The sequence below is a fragment of the Amblyomma mixtum genome, chromosome 3, assembly GCF_055824585.1.
Source record: "Amblyomma mixtum isolate Tamu chromosome 3, ASM5582458v1, whole genome shotgun sequence".
Taxonomy (NCBI): Eukaryota; Metazoa; Arthropoda; class Arachnida; order Ixodida; family Ixodidae; genus Amblyomma; species Amblyomma mixtum.
In genome coordinates this window covers 105,989,991-106,008,262 of record NC_143014.1, presented here as the reverse complement: position 1 = coordinate 106,008,262, position 18,272 = coordinate 105,989,991, and the positions used below count along the sequence as shown (strand labels likewise).

Sequence of the window (18,272 nt, the reverse complement as noted above, 5' to 3'; positions counted from 1 at the left end):
CCATGTCAAAAATAATGTTTTATCATGCGAACATCGCTTGGTACAAAATTGTGAGACACTCCCGGTAACACTGACGCAAACAAGGTGTCTTGCTTCTTAAGAAGAATATGAACGAATTCGTGCAAGTTCGTGCAAGGAAGAACGCTTTTTTTTACCGTTTATGATTTGCTTTTTTGCGACATGCACATTCCAGCTGAGGTTGGAGAAGACGCATACATGCAGCTACCCGTGCTTTGTGAAATGGTGCGCTTGATTTCTTTGTAACGGGTAGGAAAACCATCTTATCAGTGTTATCAAGTCTTACTTCGTCGTTTCACAGCGTGACAGAGTGCTCAGTGGTCTGAAAAGAGGCGATTGGTGACACCGATCTAAACAGCGATGCTCTTTATAAGCAATATAATACTAAAGGCAGTCAGAGCAGACCCCTGATGGATACTAAGCAGAACCAGGAGGTAATTAAAATTACGACCAGTGTAGTGCACGTATTGATAACGGTTTGGTCCATAATTGCAAATCCAACGGGTGAGCAGCTCATCCTTAAGTAAAAGACAGGTGAGTTTACGAAGAACTTTAACGGGAGAGATGTTCTCCAGTGCCTCTAAATTCATAAAAAGTATGAAAATCTTTGAATGATTGTTCGTGCTTTGGTTTAAGACGCGATTCTCACTTTATTAATTTTTTTCATACCTGTGCTGTGATTCCGTTGCTCCCGCGTGGCTCATTGGCAATCAGCCGCAGTCTCGATTTCGAAGAATATCGCTCGCGTGTCTGCCTCCTACAATAAAAATAAAACACGTGATGGTTCATCAGGGCGTGACTTACACAATGCATGCGAAGTGCTGAAATCAAGGCGAGCAGCAGCACAAAAGCTGGGTGTAGACGAGAAAATGGAGATGTTGGACTCCTTGTGAACGGTAAATGAGTGACGGTGACGCAAGTTTTTTTTTCTTCATTTTAGTAAAGTATATAAATCAGTAAACGAGACCGCATAACCTTTAGGCTTACATTGTACTACACCTGTCCCTTGCAAAATACGTATAGTGCGAACAGTCTAATATTTTTATTTTTTTGCAGCCAGAATTGAGCCTTGCACACTATCCGCCCAATGCGGATCGTAGCCCGGAATCACGGTGATTTGTACAACTTTTCATTGAGGTTGGGTTGGGTTGGGTCAGGTTAGGTTAATGGGACAATTTAAAAAAAAAAACTACTCACTGGTTCTGCATTCCGTTTCAAACAGTGATTCGGAGTTTAATTTGAGACGATACTTCTCATTTTCATCCAGATTCATAAAAATCGATTATATGCCAGATTGTGATATCATTGAAACACATAAGTAAATTCTTCTATCGCTATGGAAAGGTTCCCAAGGTGCCAAACGTACCACGCCCGATCTTGAGTAGACTTACAGGAAAATCAAATTATTTTTGGCTACATGCACTTGTGTCATAAGCGATGCTATGTTTTGCTTAGACGCCATTTCCTAACTTTTCAAAGTCACTCGGCGTGAACTTTATTAGATATATTCAAGAATTATCCTTTATAGAGGTCCTTACAACCCTACTAACGAAACTATCTAGACCAGGCTACACAATGAATTAAACTACGAGTCGGAAGCTGAGAGTTCGTCTCGACGTTTGAATGCTCACCTGAAACACGGTTGTGATATTCGTGAGCAAGCTGGGTCATTATGGTGGCGTCGTCTAATCTGTTGAATGCAGGCACTCGACTTAAGGTGACGAGGAAAACTAGAGAAAAATTGCAGATACACCTTCGAAACGCTGAAAGTAACTGCTGTAGAAATGCATTCGAAGAGATGGCGCACATAAACATCTGTATTCTATCCAGGTTATCTTCTTCTACTACTTTTTACTCTTCTTCATATTCCTCTTGGTTCAAGCTCGAGTGGACAACATGGATGACGTTGTATCCCTCTGTCTACATGTACGTGTATGCCATACGCGCTTTTAAAGACATGGGCAGTCTTTGCTGTCGCCTCTCAGTGCGAACTCAAAATTGTTCTCGCGAAATACGGACGCAGAAGTGGGTGAAAATTGGGCGTCCACGTGCTAGAATGGACATCCGCATTAAAATTGTAAAGTGCAGAAAATCACCTTGGGGTCCCATGAGTTTCTGTCAACATAATATAAAGCAGAGCACAACACTGAACTGTACTTGGATTACCAGCTACGAGCAAGTGATTAGATGGGAATAGAACGTCTGTTGTATTACGCACCTCAGCTTACGCACTGAACTGCTTCAGTCTCGTCCCAGTCCGCACATTCAGCATAGCTTGACGCCAAGTGAAAATCTGACCGAAAAGCATTTAACGCTTGAAGATTTTTATGTAGTTGCTGCAAAAATAAATGCATCATTATTTTGCTCCAGCCACTACCCTGGGCCGAAAGGAATATTCTTTGAATCCTTATTGTATTCCTAACTATACCAAGAAGACTGTGACGAAAACTTTGTTGCGACATTTAAAGTCGTTCCTGGAGTCGTTCTTGGAGCATCGAAATCATGAATGCTACGAATGTTCACATAAAATCCCCTGGTGGAGACCTATTGTGGTTGAGAACAATGTCACTTTTCTTCCTGCTTCATACACTATTCAACCATTCAAAATATGTTGGAAAACCTCTTTGCCCCATCGCCAGCTCAATACAGTTTCGCTGTCAGAGATTTCGGCTTCTACAGTTGCCTGTTACAATTTTGATTGGCTGTAATAAAGAGGTCCGACACGGCTAATTATCTGCCTATCAAATGTGAGGCTATTAACACGAATGTGTTATTATAACAGTTTAAATCAGTTAAAGATAGAAATGCTAATTATTTTTTCGTGCGCACTCCTGTCGGCGTTATAGTGCAAGTCGGACGTCCACAGGAATAATGATAAAAAAGGTTTTTGTCGAATAATAGTCTAAAAGCACTAATATTTGCGCGCAAAAACTTTACGGCCACGGTCACTCAAACTACTCTGCTCCACGCAGTTGGATGCAGTCTTGCGAAGAGTTCCCAAGAATTTTGAAAATATATAAAGGTTCATTCTACATGATACAAAGTGAACGTTGATTTTCTTAACTACAGTAGAAACAAACTTGCATACGTTTCCAACACGTTTACTGATTGCACACTGTTGCTGACCGCACCGCTTGTCGACGTGACATCGTCAATCGCGCATTTGCAGAGTGAAGCCGTCACTCTCCTGTAGCCCTGAAAGTTTCCCCATGGCTTCGTTAAAGCTCTCAATTACCTTCTTGTGCAAATGTCAACTTGCACTGCAAAACAATTTGCAAAACAAGAATTATTTCACAACCTGGAAAACGTGCTAGTGCTGAGCTACTCAACAAATTTGCATCTTGTGTTGTGTGTAAAGCTGAATCAAGTGTCTACATTTGATTCACCTTTACATCAATTTCTTGCAGCTTAAAGAGAGCAATGATTCTGAATGAACAATGCTTTGCCGCAAGCAATTCAAAGCTTCTTAGTTTTATAAGGCATGGTTCTCAAGAGGCTGAAACACAGGCCAGTTTGGTGTATTTTACTGAAGTCTCAATAAATGTTTTAATGTATGTGTTGTCTGACTACAGTTTCCTATGTGGTTGCGTGAGAAGTTCGTGAGACTATCGCACTTGAAGAAGGCATCGCCTTGCGCTCGTGTATGCTTTCCACTCAATTGCAGCAACTTGTGAGATGGAAAGCAGCGTTACGTTAGCACCACTGAGCAGATATCGAGGATTGATGCAGTCGCTATCATTGTGTTACATGCTTCCGCTCCCAGGCAACTTTTGTTTTGTTTTAATTAAGTGAGATGTTGCTGCTCTTGTACAGCACTGTCCGTTCCTGCTTCATGGTAACTACATTAAGATTTACAAATAACTCCACGCTACGCGCTACTTCATGCTGCTCCTCCAGTGTTACAAAATACAAAACGAAATAATTCGAGACGTGTTATTTTGCCCCTCCGAACTTACAAACGCTGCCAACAACTGCTTTAGAAGCAACGTTACACCAGACTATCTTTGCGCAAGGATAACGGATGCGCGAAATGGCAAATTGTCGAGGAAATTCGAGTTCCCCGCGGCGTCGAACACCTCACTTCGGTCACCACATGTTTTCCTGCTCTTTATATTTATTATTTTCTGCGAAAAAAAAAGAAGAGAAGGAGGTGGAGGCTTACGCGCGCGTTGGTCGCCGATGCTGTAACGTGCGTCACTCTGGCGCGGTGCTCCGTGCCTGTCCCGAAAGCGGAAGTTTCGCAGAATTTGACCCCGGATAAGTCGCTAGTGGCTCAGCCAACCCAGCTCTGAACAGAAGAAAACCATAAAAGAAAGGGATGGATAAGACTGTTTATAAAGGATGTACGCTAAAGCGAAACCTCGAAAAAGGTACGCGCTTGCATGACGCAATTGTCTCAACCTACGAGCGCGCAACATTTCAGACCACCGTTGATGGTGCGAAGGTGAACGTGACGCGTGTCCCAAGTGGAAGGCTAGCAGGAATTCCCCGCGTAGGAGACCGTGACCTTGTGCCACTTCGCGCCGGCCACGAAGAAAGTGAAACCGAAGGTTACGCTTTCAACTTAATTAAAATTCAAAAGATACAAGTGATTCTGAGTCCGGCTATATGTTCTAACAGATCATAAACCACAAAGGCTAGAATCGCGCGCTTGGACAGATGTTCGCATGAATACTCAGTAAATGTAATTACGAAACCGGTAGAGCATCCGTGTTTCAAGAAATTTCCAGACACCTGAGGCATGAGTCAGGAGCGCGGACTAGAGAAGGTTGGCAGTTGATCAGCGGAACTCATGAGCCCTATTGGCCAATATGATGGAAGTTAATGAAATGCGAAAAATGTACAGTGGATTTCTTTATACTTACGGAATAAAGAATTGGAGAGCGGCAGAAACTGAACGCTTGCAGCGTGCATGGGGCTGGTTAAGCGACGAAACCTAACAGGCAACATGCAGCTGCGAACGTTCAAGATTTATGTAGATATAAAGTACCCCCCCCCCCCCCCCCTTAGATGATGTTAATATTGACCACTGAAATAGCTATTTTATTGATTAAAAGAACATACTTAACTCAAGGGAATTGGTTTTTTTGTTTATATTAGTCCTTTGCTCTGGTAAGAGAAAGCTCTTACGCACCAATGTCTTTAACTGCGTTTAAAAGATAAATGATTCACTTCTGAGCTAAGAGCCAAACAAACTGTCAAAGGACCAGTTGATCACGGCAACAATTTTATAGAAACCAACCAAAACAGCGTGGGCGCATAGAATGAAAAGAATGCTTTTGTTTGCTGAGCGTGTACGGGGAAGACCACTGCAAGCATACTGAAACAGACAGTTGTAGGAAAGCACCATGAGACTTGCAATTCAATATATTGTTTTAGAGCATTCACAGAGGCAACAGGTAACTACATCTCCGTACTTTTTTGACATAATAAGCAAAGCCTGAAGAACACGTAGAACCTTAACCTCTAATGGCCACCCGAAGAAAAGCCCTGCAGTAGTGCTGCACTAGTTTCATCAATATAAAATTGTTTTTAAAATAAAAATCGTGTTACGCGAGGCAAAGACAACGCCTCGGAGAGAGACAAAACGCGATTGCATATATTCCTCACCTGCTTCCAGCGAGAGGTGTCCAGGGCCTTTAGATCAGATGCTCCAAATGTCAAGCACCTTTCATGCCCAGGAAAATTGCCTTTAGTTAGGGAGTTTGCATTTTTCGCGCTCGAGGCGCAGCTGCGAACGTCATGGAAACTCTGATGGATGAGGTCTGGGCATTATTTGTTGCGATAGCAGTTATTTGTTTGTCTCGACCTGCTCATGCTGGCTGAGAGCTAAGAGGACGAACTGCTTTTTTAGATAACATACCAAGGTAACAAGCCAAAAAATAATTCGCGATCTATCAGACGTCACGCGAGTAGTTCATACCAGCTGCAATTTTGCCGAAAGAGCACTAATTTTGCTCTCTGCGTTGTTTAAAAAAAAAGCCGCGGATAAAAAAAAAATGGACTAAAAGTATCTGATAGTAAAACATACAACCATTATAAAAATTGCCGTTAGTATTCTTGCAATGCGTGTTACATAATCGTCGTAGACACAAGATATGAGCCGCAACTGACTTTTTTTGTGTATTGCGACATGCTGCAGAAATGAGAAAAAAGAGAAACATGCAGAAGAATAGAGGAGGTTTTGGTGCATTTGGCAGACAGTCTTTTCTTACGGCTAGCGATATATGCTGCTCTCACTCAAATGGCACTATTGAGAATACTCGCACAAGGAGGCCAAACTCGAAGAGTAACGAATGAGCTTGAGATGCGAGTGAGGGCAGCACAGCGAGACAGAAAAAATAAATGTGGTACGTGCAGTGTCAAAAGTAAAAGGGTAGCGGGCATTAAACTATAAAGGCGAATTCAAGGTATTGTAGGTGACGTGATATTAAACGGGCAATAAAGTGAATTTCAATTACATATGTATTCCGTTGAATGAGCAGCGTGAAGTTTTCTAAACTGTACGGCGATCAACGAAGCAGTGTGGAGTTTGGTCGTGCTGAAATTTCTCTTTTTTTTTTCTAAAATGCAGAAATAAACACTCCGGCAACCTCATTGGCACTCGTATGAATTGTATGGGTGACGTAATTACAGACGCATGCCATTTTTGTCTTGACGGCTTGAGATTTCTACCTTAACCAACAGGGTACACTCTTACATAATCAACACGAACGATTGTAACCAACAGGCAGCTTCTATCACAGTCAACTTGCATCAGGGGTTTTGGGGTGACGTAATAGATGACATCACAAACAACTCTGAGAGTTTTGCACATTCTAACGGCTTTTCTAAAGCTTTCCTTGTTAAAAAATGCGCCTTACGCGCATGAGAGGCCGTGAGCGCTGTATAGAGACTGCAGACTCCTTGTTTCTAGAAGCAAGTGGATGATATTTGAAATCATTTGCCCTTTTTTTCATTAAATTAACAAAGTGCACTAGGGCAGGGTGTGTAATGCGCAGGCAAAATAACCGATGGTGTATTGGCGTGTGACCTCAAGGTAACGGAACATTGTCGAGGGCAGCAGAAAATCATGTGGAGAGATGAGGTCAGGAAATCCGCATGGGTAGGGTGGTTGTTGCTGCCGCAAGACAAGACTAATGGGAAATCAATCGAGTAATTGAGGATGAATTGGTGGCAACAGCAAATTGATGCTTTTTTATGCGATGAACTCGGCTGATGAGGTGATGCTGAAGACGACAATGCACAAAGACTAGACCAAACATAACATCCCTGTACATCTTTCTATGCGCTGAATCTCCGATGTGCTGAATATAAGGCGCCGTATAAACGCAAGAAGCAAGAATTGCCAGGTACAACAAGGTCATCCTTATTTGTCTCTATTTTACTCTTCGAACTGTTTTTCTTGTTTTCATCATGGTCGTTTGAATGCTTATGGGAACTTTGCCTATCTCCAGTCATTTAACAAGTCGCATTGTGTGCCGCTCATTCAAGACCTTTGCCAGGTCAGGAAATCTGAGGATGATGCATCGTTCGCAAACTGCTGCGCACTAATAAACAACATTAACAAGAAAGGAAGCCAAGAAGCCTTGTCGAGCAAATGTTCAACACGGAACGAACGTGTTCGCAGTTACGGTCGGGTCAGAATGTGCGAAGTGTGCACGGAATAGAAATTCACTTTGAATGAGAATCCGACCGTAAATCACGAAGCATACAGGCGATATTTTCTCTTTCTCCTGCGCCCGTCCTATCGACATTTTGAATGAGCAGCCGACGCGTGAGAAAAATGGCCTTGTAGCAACGAAACAATGTATAGGGCAAATATCGAACCAAGAAGAATATACATGCAATGTCTTCTTTTACCTTGTCACTGAATATAAAACATCAAGTTATATCTTTGGGAAGTCTGATCATTTTTCTCACAACCTTGTCTGAAAATTAAGCACAATCTTAAAAAACCCAAATGAGGCACACGACTACACACATGCTCTTCATAGCAACGTGAGCGCCAGTACGTGGGAATGCAAATAAACAATATTCTACGGGTTTACATATCCGTCTTGCATCAAGCCTCATACAACTTTGATGTTTTACTCTACGTGGGCTGGGATATCTGAACGCGTGGTTAAAAAGTGCGAAATGAAATAACACGAAATACAGGTATGCTGTTTTCCTGTGAACAACTTGGGAATTCTTTAGAACTTGGGTATTCCGGCAACCTTTATCATATACCTCAGAACATTCAAATACTGTCAGCAACCTCTTTTATGAGGCGTTACTCTTAACTATCATGAAATCTCCTGCGAGCGAAACAGGATAGTGCAGAAAACCTTAAAGAATTCATATAGTAATTTTCCTGTAAACTTGGCAACCTGTCTACATGTTTCGATTCCTATTTCTTATGCGCCATAGCTTGATAATGCTTGGACGCACTCAAGAGGGTTTGGTCGCTTAGTGTGTTCCTTTATGTTTTTAAATTACACTTATACTCAGCAGTCGGTTGCCATAATGTCTGCCAGTGGCTTCCGGCCACATTTTTTACTTTCATGCAAAAAGTGTTGAGATCAAATGCCCTAGAGGTATTAAAAAACGCAAAATAAAGGTACCTATTTTATTGGACACTTTTCATTACGATAAAATTGTTTTTTGTCGGCGTTTGACCCCGCTCCTTCAACTTCATTTTGCATTTAGAACACGGCACAATTGATCCGACTGAGGGTGGTCGTTGCACCCTGATCGGCGCGATTGACCAAAGCAAAGCGGTTGTTCGCCTTCTGACGTGTGCGGAGGAGGCGAAGAGTTGCAGACACCTGAAAGCATCGCGTGAAGCCTTCGACTCCTAATCGCCGTTTTCACGTATCCCGCGGAACGTGTCAGCTGCCCGCCTGCACACAAAAGAATTCGAGGAACGTAAAAGAAGAAAGTAAGAAGGAGGAAAAAGGTAAGAATGTTGCTGTCTCTTACAAAATCTTCTCCGCCACGGGAGCCGGTCTCTGATGCCTCGCCGGAAGCAGCCCCTGCGTCGAGTTAGCGTGTGAACGGGTTTCGTCTCGGAGGCGGGAACGCATTTGCTCATGCGGACAGAGAGGGGTGTTGCATAACGGCGCGGCGAGCCGCTCCGGAGCATCGAGAGGGGGGAGTCACTTTCTTCAGGGGCACAGGGTCCAATAGGGCACCTGGTTAGGCCAAGGATGGATCGCGCACAGCAATGAGCATGCGCGGAGAGGGGAGCGCTTGGGGGAGGCGGCTCTTTGGAAGGTTAGCGGAAACGAGAATGACGACATTTTTTCAAGTGAACCCTCACCTGGCTCGTATAAAAGGGATCTCATCGGCACATGCATGCCGCACAGTCCTCACGTCCGCCCCATCACCGGTGAGTGGATTGCTCCTTTCCATTGCCAGAGCCGCAGTCCAAGGAGGCCCCGGGTGCTGGGCTCCGCAGTCGTTTTGGGAGCTTTTCATGACGCACATGAGAAGAGCCCACGACGCCGCTCTTTTCGCCTTCGCTTTAGCTTGCGCCGATTGTGCCCTATGTTGACACAGTTTCTTCAAATTTATGCTCCAGAATAGAGTCACTGATTGAGCTAGCCGAGAACCCCTGTTTAACGCGATGCCCACCTAATTGCGAGGTTTAAGACTGCGCGTTTCTCCAAACAATTCCTGTCGATAAATATTCACTGTAGCCTTCAGAAAAATTTGGTGTATACAGGTTAAGTAGGACAACGCAATACCTGAGTAATAAGTACCCGCGCTATAGCAGTGCATTACAGCATGTGATTAGCGGCATTTATTTTGTGCTCACATAGAAATGCAGTGGTTTTTAGGAGCTTTTAATGTTTTGATTGCGTGGTATGGAAGGGCCATGGTAAAAAACGCGAAGAGGTAGTTGAATTATAATTAGAAAGTTGTGGTAGAGTTGTGGTAGAAAGTGAATATAGCGGAGTCTTTTTTTTTTGCCAAAGACGCGTTGGCAGAGTTTTAGAGCAGTTGTTCCTAACTAACTTGTTTTTCTGAAACGTTTCATAGGAAATGCAAAATCCACTGCTTTTTGTGTCGACTAGTTCAGACGCCGTAACCAGATAAACAAGAAATTGTACCAAGCAATATGCCTTAAGTGATCTCCAACCGTATACCAGTCAACATTTTCGGCTAACGTGCTATCACCTAGTTGTTACGCAATACACGCTTTAGTTCTGCGTAGTATTGCTAGTATGTAAGCACCTTTTCAGGACATGTGTCATGTAGCGCTCCTGTTCACACGTAAATAGCGCGCATTTCCCAAACCGTATTTCTCAATTAACATATAACCTAGGAAGAATGCTGCAATTGCGCTGAAAGAAACATTCTCAGAACCCGTGAGAAAATTGACCATGCGGCGGCATCTGCTTCCATCTGAAAGTTAGGCCCGCAGGATTCGAAATAAGGCACAATTTTTAATCACGGAAACGGGCTGTGTTAGAAAACTCGAACGAGAATTTTATGTATCCCAGGAGGTTTATTCCTTTTCGGACACATGGCCTTTCATAAACGCAAGTGCCGAGCATCCGTGCAGAAAGAAATGCGTTAAAATTACCCTATCTAATGTACAGTAGTGTTTGCCGAAGTACCTTGATAGTCTCAAGCGTATCGCAAAGGAGCCTGCGGAAGCCGTGGCCAATGGGTGTAACGGCTCGTTCGGTCAGATTACCATGATGAATCACGGCAGTAGGAGTTGAGGAGCGCTTACTTTCTCGCTTTCTGTTTTGTTTTTTGCACGAACTGCTTGCCACTGAGTACTCGCGTTATGCTGGGAATGCTAGGAGCGCTTGTGGGCACCGGGGGCAGAATGCAGACAGCTGGAGAGGAGTATTTCTGCTGTTTTTGTACCAGTATTGTAGCGTCACAAGTGCATTCAGCAAAAGCTTTGCTGAAATTGTTTAGACTAGAAGTATCCTCATTTCATTTATATACCTTTCGCTTTGTTCACTTTTAAGGTGTTAGTTTATATATATGACGCTGTCCGCTGCTTCCTTATGTGGGGTTTGTTTTTCTGCTCGTGAGCTTTTTTGAGCGAGTGGTATCGAGAGCAAAGTCATTATTCTTTCGTACTTACGACTTTTTCACGAAGAGGTAACTTTCGCAATGAAACGGTTCGCGTGGATTCCGAGACAACAAAGATATTCTAGATAATTGGCTACATAATCATCACGGATGTGACCTTCGATTTAAGACTGAGTGGTTGTCCACAAACAACGACAGCGCTAACCTGCCTCACATAGCAATGTAGATTGCGATAGAAAATGGTGATTTAATATGCTGAAAGTGAAGCAATCGCACGCACTGAAAAAAAAAGAAGTCATGAAAAAGCGCAACTTCGAGAAGGTGGCTTTGATTTTTTGTACCGTTCTTGATCCCGACTGGATAGCTACTTGAAGCGTCGGCCTAGTCTACGTACGCATACTTTTGCCGTAGTTGCATTTTTTTTAGGGCAGTTTTCTAGTGTCTGTCTCTTTCTTAGGCCATCTATGGACTTGGAGTTTTGCCACTCGCCAGTGACGTGCTGTTCGTTTTGTGCTTGTCAGTTTAATAATGAGATAAAGAAGTTGGTTGTGACAGTTTTGTTCGATGGGACGAATTCAGAAGTCCAATTTAATAATTAAAAAAGAAACAGGCCGAACGTTGAGCTGCTTGCATCAGTTATACGATATACCTGCTATTTGCATCTATCACTTCTTGCTTTTCACTCGATAATAATCAAGTGGGAAATCACAAACTTCCCGCACGCTCACTTGCGTTACTGCAGGATAATTACGAGAAGCATACAGTATATTGTTCATGCGTTAAAAGAACACGCAATACTCATAGTTGCTCCTTATAGGAAACCTTCAAGCTTGAGGTACAAGATTTTCCCCGATACCATGCGCCTTATAACGCAAAGCCCCACATTCTTTCAGGGCACGTGTAGAAAAGGGATACTAGCGCACTTCTCGGCTGGTAGCATAGCGAATGCTTGGTTAAAAGTTATTACGTCCTTAAGAAGACGGTTTAGTTTCTAGAGTTAGCTGCAAAATGAATGAAGCATGATTCTAGTGCTTGACATGGAAACGCTTCTTTCTTACAAATGCAGTGCCCACGTTTCGGTAGCAGGAACTGAACATCCATCAAGATGAAGTACATCATCGTAGCAGGTAAGTGGGCGAAATCTCTATGCTCTTTTATGAATGCCGGGAAATGAAAGCGCAACTTAGAGTGGAAGTGAAGGGAGGGAAGCTTTCATAAAGCAAAGGAAAAGCAGTTAAGTGGAGCAATTCGTGGATCACAAAAAGGTGTATATCCGTCCGTCTGCTCGGCAGGGAGTGAACATCCCGATACTTGGCTCTTATTGAAGAAACTGCGCACGGCGAAAATAAGTAAACATACCGAGGTCAAAGCGATAAAGTGCTGCGAAAGCGGAAAACGTTTAACTGAAGCTCTTTCTGTGAAGTTGGAAACACTCCAAAGGGACGTAATTCTGTCGTGCGCATCGGCCGTGAACTAGATATATGATCTTCAACTATAGTTTTATGCTCGGCAACTCGTGGTGGAAAATTGCGTCTTAAAAGTTTCCTTTCGCGAAGTTTCACAAATGAACGCCTCGAGTACATGATGCGCCTACACGGCAAGCACGAAACTTTCTACTAATTCTAAGCTGCAGTAGTTTCTGCCATGAGGAGAGCAGCGGCAGGCCCATAGTAGCACCCTGTTTCGACGCAAAGTTTGATCTGCCACACCATCTCGGTTCTATGTGAGTGTGTTTGCTTCTGCATCGAAAAAAAAAAAAGACACGTGAACTACCGAACAGTGATCTCTCTCTCGTCTGCTGTAAGCATATGTAATATTAAAATCAGAAAATGCCCTTTTAGAGCCGGAGCTCCTCCTTGCACGATATCGGGGTTTTAACGCCTCTTTTTATTTAAAATCTCTCTCGTTTTCGTGGAGCACAGCTTCGTATGTGAATTATAAGGAGAGATTTAATTAGCGCTGATGTTATTCCTGAGGTATTCCGGAGAGAAAATCTTGACAAAATGTATTTTTGGTCATTTATTGCTGCTAAACGAAAGGAAAACACCAAGTTAACCAACTGCGTTACCTTGGTAACTGCGTGGCAATGAAGACCTTAACAGTCAATTAATATTTTTGTAGCCGTCGGAAGTTCTGCAAGACCTAGCAGTAGGGCAATAGCCAAACCTTTCTCTTTAAACGCAGATACCAAGAACTACGTAAAGAGCAAAGGATGAATAAGAAAACAGCTTAGCGTAATATCCATAGCCACCGCCCATCTCTATCACCGGCCATCACCAATCATCGATTATGTCAAAACCTCCGAGGCATCGTCCACCCCTAAACGAAGTAAACCGCAGACCTCGCAATTTTCTTAAAAAATACCTTCCTGAAAGCAGCGACCACAAAAAAAAAAAAAAAACGAAAGAGGACACAGAAGAACTTTTGTTCACACATCCTCCCGAATTTTCGCGAGCCCAAGGTCAAAGGATGGTCGTGCCTCGACGCGCTCGTCACTTTGCTAACCTGCAACTGGGACGTCTTTCTCCTTCGGCTTTTGCCCGGTTGCTCATTCTTTCTTCTTTTCCTTTCTAATTTTTGGACGACGTTTTTCTTTTTGTTTTATTTCGTACTGCGTTCGCTTTTTGGGCGCAGGCTAATCGCAGTCACGGCTTCGAATTGTACTCTTCTGGAGGAGCCCTCGCGCGACGCAAGCAGTGGATTTCGCGGACAGTAAAACATTGTTTTATGAGTGTTGAGAGCAAGATGACATCCCGTGATTAAAGTTGAGCGTATCTCTTGTAAGCCAGGCTAGCTGCGAACAAAAATGCATATTTTATCGTTTTGTTGTTTTGTTTTGTTCGGTCCCCGAGACATGGCTCAAACCACTTTTTATATAAATTTCAGGTGGCGGGGGAGGGTTGGCAATGACTCGGGATATTGCGGTACATAATATTTCTGTGAGGCTTTTAAAAAATTGACCGAAGCTTTAAAAGAATTGTCCAGAGCTTTAAAAAGGGCTTTGCGTTATGCGTCGGTATGGACCTAACTGAAATGGTGCAAGAAGGATGCATGTGCCAGTACTACATTCCTGAATTGTCAGCTGAAAGTCGTTCCTGAAACACCCAAGCTTTGCTCGCCGCGTGACGGCTACAGGGATGGCATTGCCATGATGCCTCGCTTCTAACTGCTATTACATCTCCCTTAGGAGGTACCACTAGGCCTACCGCATTTTTACGCCCTTTGTCGTGGCAGGTTCTTTCTGCTTGAAATGGACCAATGCAAATATTACGCAAATTACTGTTCTCATGTCGTTCTTTACAGCCATAATACAATGCTATATAACAAGTGAAGGTATTTTTTAACCGAGGAAAAGAAAAACAGCTGTAGACTGTGGTGCAGCTCTTATAGCATCCGTGAAAGTCCAAAGCTTCGGGTGGATGAGGATGAGAAGTCTCTTTTCTCTAAGAGATTTGCAACGCTGGTGGCACGAAAGGAACCGCATTTCATGACACAAAAGCAAAGACGGTTGTCTGTGTAGTTTTCACAAAGGCTGCAGCGTTATAGAGTTGTCTTGGGTTTCTGAAGCCTGGATAGTCTAGTCAATTGGAGCCTTTGATAAAGACCAAGTAACCCCGAAGAAAGCCAAATAATCATTAAAATTTTAAGGGAATAAGTTCTTCCTTTAAAGACGACGGCAACCGCAGATTACATTGTATAATCAAGAAATAAAAAAGGTCACCATAGAGAGGAAGATGGTCGCGGCAAAGTAACGGTTGTACTTATAAGTTTGGGAGACCTCCACTATGGCACCTCTTTCTCTCTTTCTTCTTTCGCTCCCACCTTCCTCCCTTCCCTTACGGCGCGGTTCAGGTGTCCAGCGAGATGTGTGTGATAGGTACTGTGCCATTTATTTTCCTCAATAACCAATTTACAAATTTACTTTACTCATAACTTTATGAAGCCCGCAATAACTGCTGAAGTCAGACAAATTTTACTTACCGATTTGTCATGCCAGCAGCTGTGGGCGTGATTAATCAATGGCAGAAATAGCTCACGTAATGTGCTTTGTATTTTGCAGTTGTTGCCCTCATCGCCGTCGCCGTTGCCCTTCCTAGGGTGAGTAACGTGATCTCAGATAATTGCTATTTTACTGGCAGGCTGATGTTAAAGCTTCAGCAGCATTATCTTTTTGCACCGTGTTAAGGCAGGATAAAGTGCGACTTATTTTTTCCAAATTTGGGCTCTCCACATTCAGAATCCCTCATACCACGCAGTAATGTTCCATTCGGGAAATTTTCCCTTATTCAGGGAACTGGAGGAGTAAAATTTGGCGGAAAGGGAATTTTGGCAAAGTTTCAGGAAACTTTAAGAGTCTAAATTCTTCCTTTTTCTAAATTGACGGAGTTGTAAAGCTGCTGCAGTAAGAAAGGGCCTGAAATAGGGACTGTTTGGTCTGAATGAGGGAATTTCCGGCTACTGCATATAACATCACACATACCTTAATTATATATACAACTAAAAGCTGCTTCAGCACGTATGCCTTGAGATAATTGGGATTATCACAAATAGTCCTGTGCAACACAACCTACATGGGCTTATACCTAAGAAGAAGGCTGCGTGGGGACTGAAAAGGTAGATTTTGTTATTCTTTTATGTGCAGATACTAAACAACAGTACTTGTTTGGTAGAACATCTTCTTTTTCTCACTCTGTGCCTTACAGAGCCCGCCGAGTCGGGGACGTTTGTAAGCTTTGGATACTCAGGTTTCTACATTACCCGGGGGCTCCAAATTTACAAAATCCATTTGACAAGGTGACAAAAAATTAAAAAGAAAATCATGTATTCACTTCAAACAAAGAAAGTAGCAGAATTGCAAACTACTCTCCTTGCATCACCTTCTCTTGAGTACAAAGATTTGTCGCTAAGCGTTATACCACGTTAATAGGGATTTTTAAATAGCTATTGTTCTTTCATTTTGCTTTATTTTACAAAAGCTGTTTACTCCCTAGAGTTGTCCTTCTCACCCTTTATGTGAACCATTGATTTAAGGATATGCGTAGAATGATTATGCTTTATCAGGCATTTCCGCCATCTCTTCAAAATAAAGGAAACAACAACAGACCAAACTTTTACCTTCTGCAGAGCAAGCGAGCCGCCTATGAGCTCCCGGATGGCGTGGAATTTATTGTGGGATCTGTGAAGACCTCGTTCACATGCCCCGCTAAGAACGGCTACTTCGCCGACGTGGACAACAACTGCCAGATCTTCCACGTGTGCAACGTGGTTCCCAAGGATGACGGCAGCACCGAGGTGCAGCAGTACAGCTTCTTCTGCGGCAACCAGACGGTGTTCAACCAGTTCTCGCTCACTTGCGCCTTCCCCGAAGACGCCGTGCCTTGCCGAAGCTCTCCCGACTTCTTCTATCTCAATGACAAGATCGGCCAGGAGAAGGTCTTCTTCCACGACGACTCCGACGTAGCTCGTGCCATACCGCTCATCCCGCGGTACCAGCAGGCCGCTTTCAAGGCCTAAAGCGCAGTCGTTTTAGCCGTAGAGGAACCCTAAAGAACCCACGACATCGACCTGTATGAGGAGTCACAACATGAACGTTCTGGTCTAACGTGGCTCACAGAGCTCGCTACCACGAGACGCTAATCCTTTCACTCTGGTCTTCAACATCGCGCACCCAACAAAACGGCATCGGGCACTGTGGCCACGCTCGAGAATAAAGATCGTAGTCCCAAGAATGCTCGGCCTCCGTTTTGCGGAAAGAATATCCCACCTGTATTGATTCTGCTTCAGGCGACATATTGACGGATACGCGATAGTTGAGATGCCATGCGATGAGTCAGAAAGTTAATCGACAGAGGCGTGAAAAAAAAAAGAAGTTACTGCCAAGTTGGGGAATCCACGGTATAGTCGGTATCGAGAAGTGGTGCCTTTATTTATGTCGCAATATTACTGTCATGACTGTTGCTCTCATTAAAAATATACACGAGACACTTTAGACCCGGACGTTAATGCTGGAAGCCTGACATGTGTAAGACCTTTGTCACCACCCCTGGATGGTGACCAATGTTTTTTTTTTTAGTAGCTTTAAGACATTTTCTACTTTGGTGGCGGCACATGAAACTCCGCACGTTGTAAGCCAAAACTATCCCAGCCTGTGGTGTGGCCTATGAATATAGCTGTCACGTAACTTATATGATATTAAAAGCCGTTGTGCTATTTCATTTTCTTCCCTGAATATTCACCTTGCGCGCTCTTACAGGCTTGTGTGGTGGTAAGAGTCAAGCTTACTCGGTCAAAACTGAGTGGCCAGTCTTTCCCCTTAACGGTGTGTGCTTCTTTTGTTCTGTCATGTGAACATGCGCAGCCTGGTCATGGAACCAACTTCGGACTTTCACTTTGCCGTGAATATATTCTGGAGGCTTCCCTGTCACAACCAACCAGAGGCGTTCTCCTCGTTGTTCTGCTCGAAATGTGCTTTAAGCAGCATATGCCATCAGTCGGTGGGCGTTTATATCAGTGCAAATATTTCTCTGTTCGTCTTCATACCTTTGCTGGTCTCTTCCCCCCCGTTTTCACTTTGTTCACAACAGTCGGATGTATGAATTCTGTTGTCTTTGATTTCGCGGCGTGAGTTTCTCAATACGATATAATCTCATCATTTGAAATAGCTTCACCTGGAGCTGTAATTTATCGGGCATTCTTTTCTCCCGTTGTTGGCGGATGTGCACGACGACCTGTCTTTACGCTTACGCGTCTTTGCAAGTAGCGTTTCTTTGGAGCTTGCGGTGAGAGATCGCGCATGCAGTGGTTTTGTTTCGGTGTTTCCTGGTTCACTGGGTACAAATGTATATATATATATATCCAACGAGGAGCATCGCCACACTTAACGACAACGTCCAGTTAGTGTACATACCTAAGACGTTGTTTTTTATGTTCAATTCTGTTCGTCCTTCGAAGATTACCTTTCACGGCTCTTTTCCAATGTAGCCCTTTTCTTGCCAATAAATAGCAAGCACTTGCCTTGTTTGTTTGTCTGTTATTAAAACTTTCGAAGTTGTGCTTTATTACGGCACTGAAAGCCTGAGGCGAGAAGTTTTGGGCCCACATGAAGGGTTAAAGCGACAACCACAGAGCCAACCTCATGAGACAGCATTAAAGTCATGGATCAAAAAAGATTTTTTTTTCCGTGCTTCCTGCTATTCGGTGACACAAATGCCAAC

At 43.4% G+C, this 18,272-nt stretch overlaps 1 protein-coding gene and 1 long non-coding RNA gene across 2 annotated transcripts; one reads left to right on the top strand and one right to left on the bottom strand.

Annotated features, from left to right (window-relative positions):
• Positions 1-8,615: 8,615 nt before the first annotated feature.
• LOC149351256 (uncharacterized) lies at positions 8,616-9,391 on the bottom strand. The gene is made up of 2 exons (XR_016290560.1): positions 8,983-9,391; positions 8,616-8,903 (listed from the first exon to the last, which is right to left on the bottom strand). It is a non-coding gene; the product is annotated as an uncharacterized LOC149351256 (long non-coding RNA).
• Positions 9,252-18,072, top strand: LOC149351255 (uncharacterized). Its single transcript, XM_089580537.1, has 4 exons — positions 9,252-9,391; positions 12,125-12,185; positions 15,119-15,156; positions 16,183-18,072. The coding sequence occupies exons 2-4, from the start codon at positions 12,164-12,166 to the stop codon at positions 16,570-16,572; spliced, it is 450 nt and encodes a 149-aa protein (XP_089436663.1). The 5' UTR covers positions 9,252-9,391; positions 12,125-12,163; the 3' UTR covers positions 16,573-18,072.
• Positions 18,073-18,272: the final 200 nt, after the last annotated feature.

Bases quoted from the DNA above. Each gene is read 5' to 3' on its own strand.
- LOC149351255 (XM_089580537.1), top strand. From the start codon at position 12,164: ATGAAGTACATCATCGTAGCAG. The intron at 12,186-15,118 runs GTAAGTGGGCGA...TGTATTTTGCAG, and splicing joins GAAGTACATCATCGTAGCAG to TTGTTGCCCTCATCGCCGTC. The intron at 15,157-16,182 runs GTGAGTAACGTG...TACCTTCTGCAG, and splicing joins TCGCCGTTGCCCTTCCTAGG to AGCAAGCGAGCCGCCTATGA.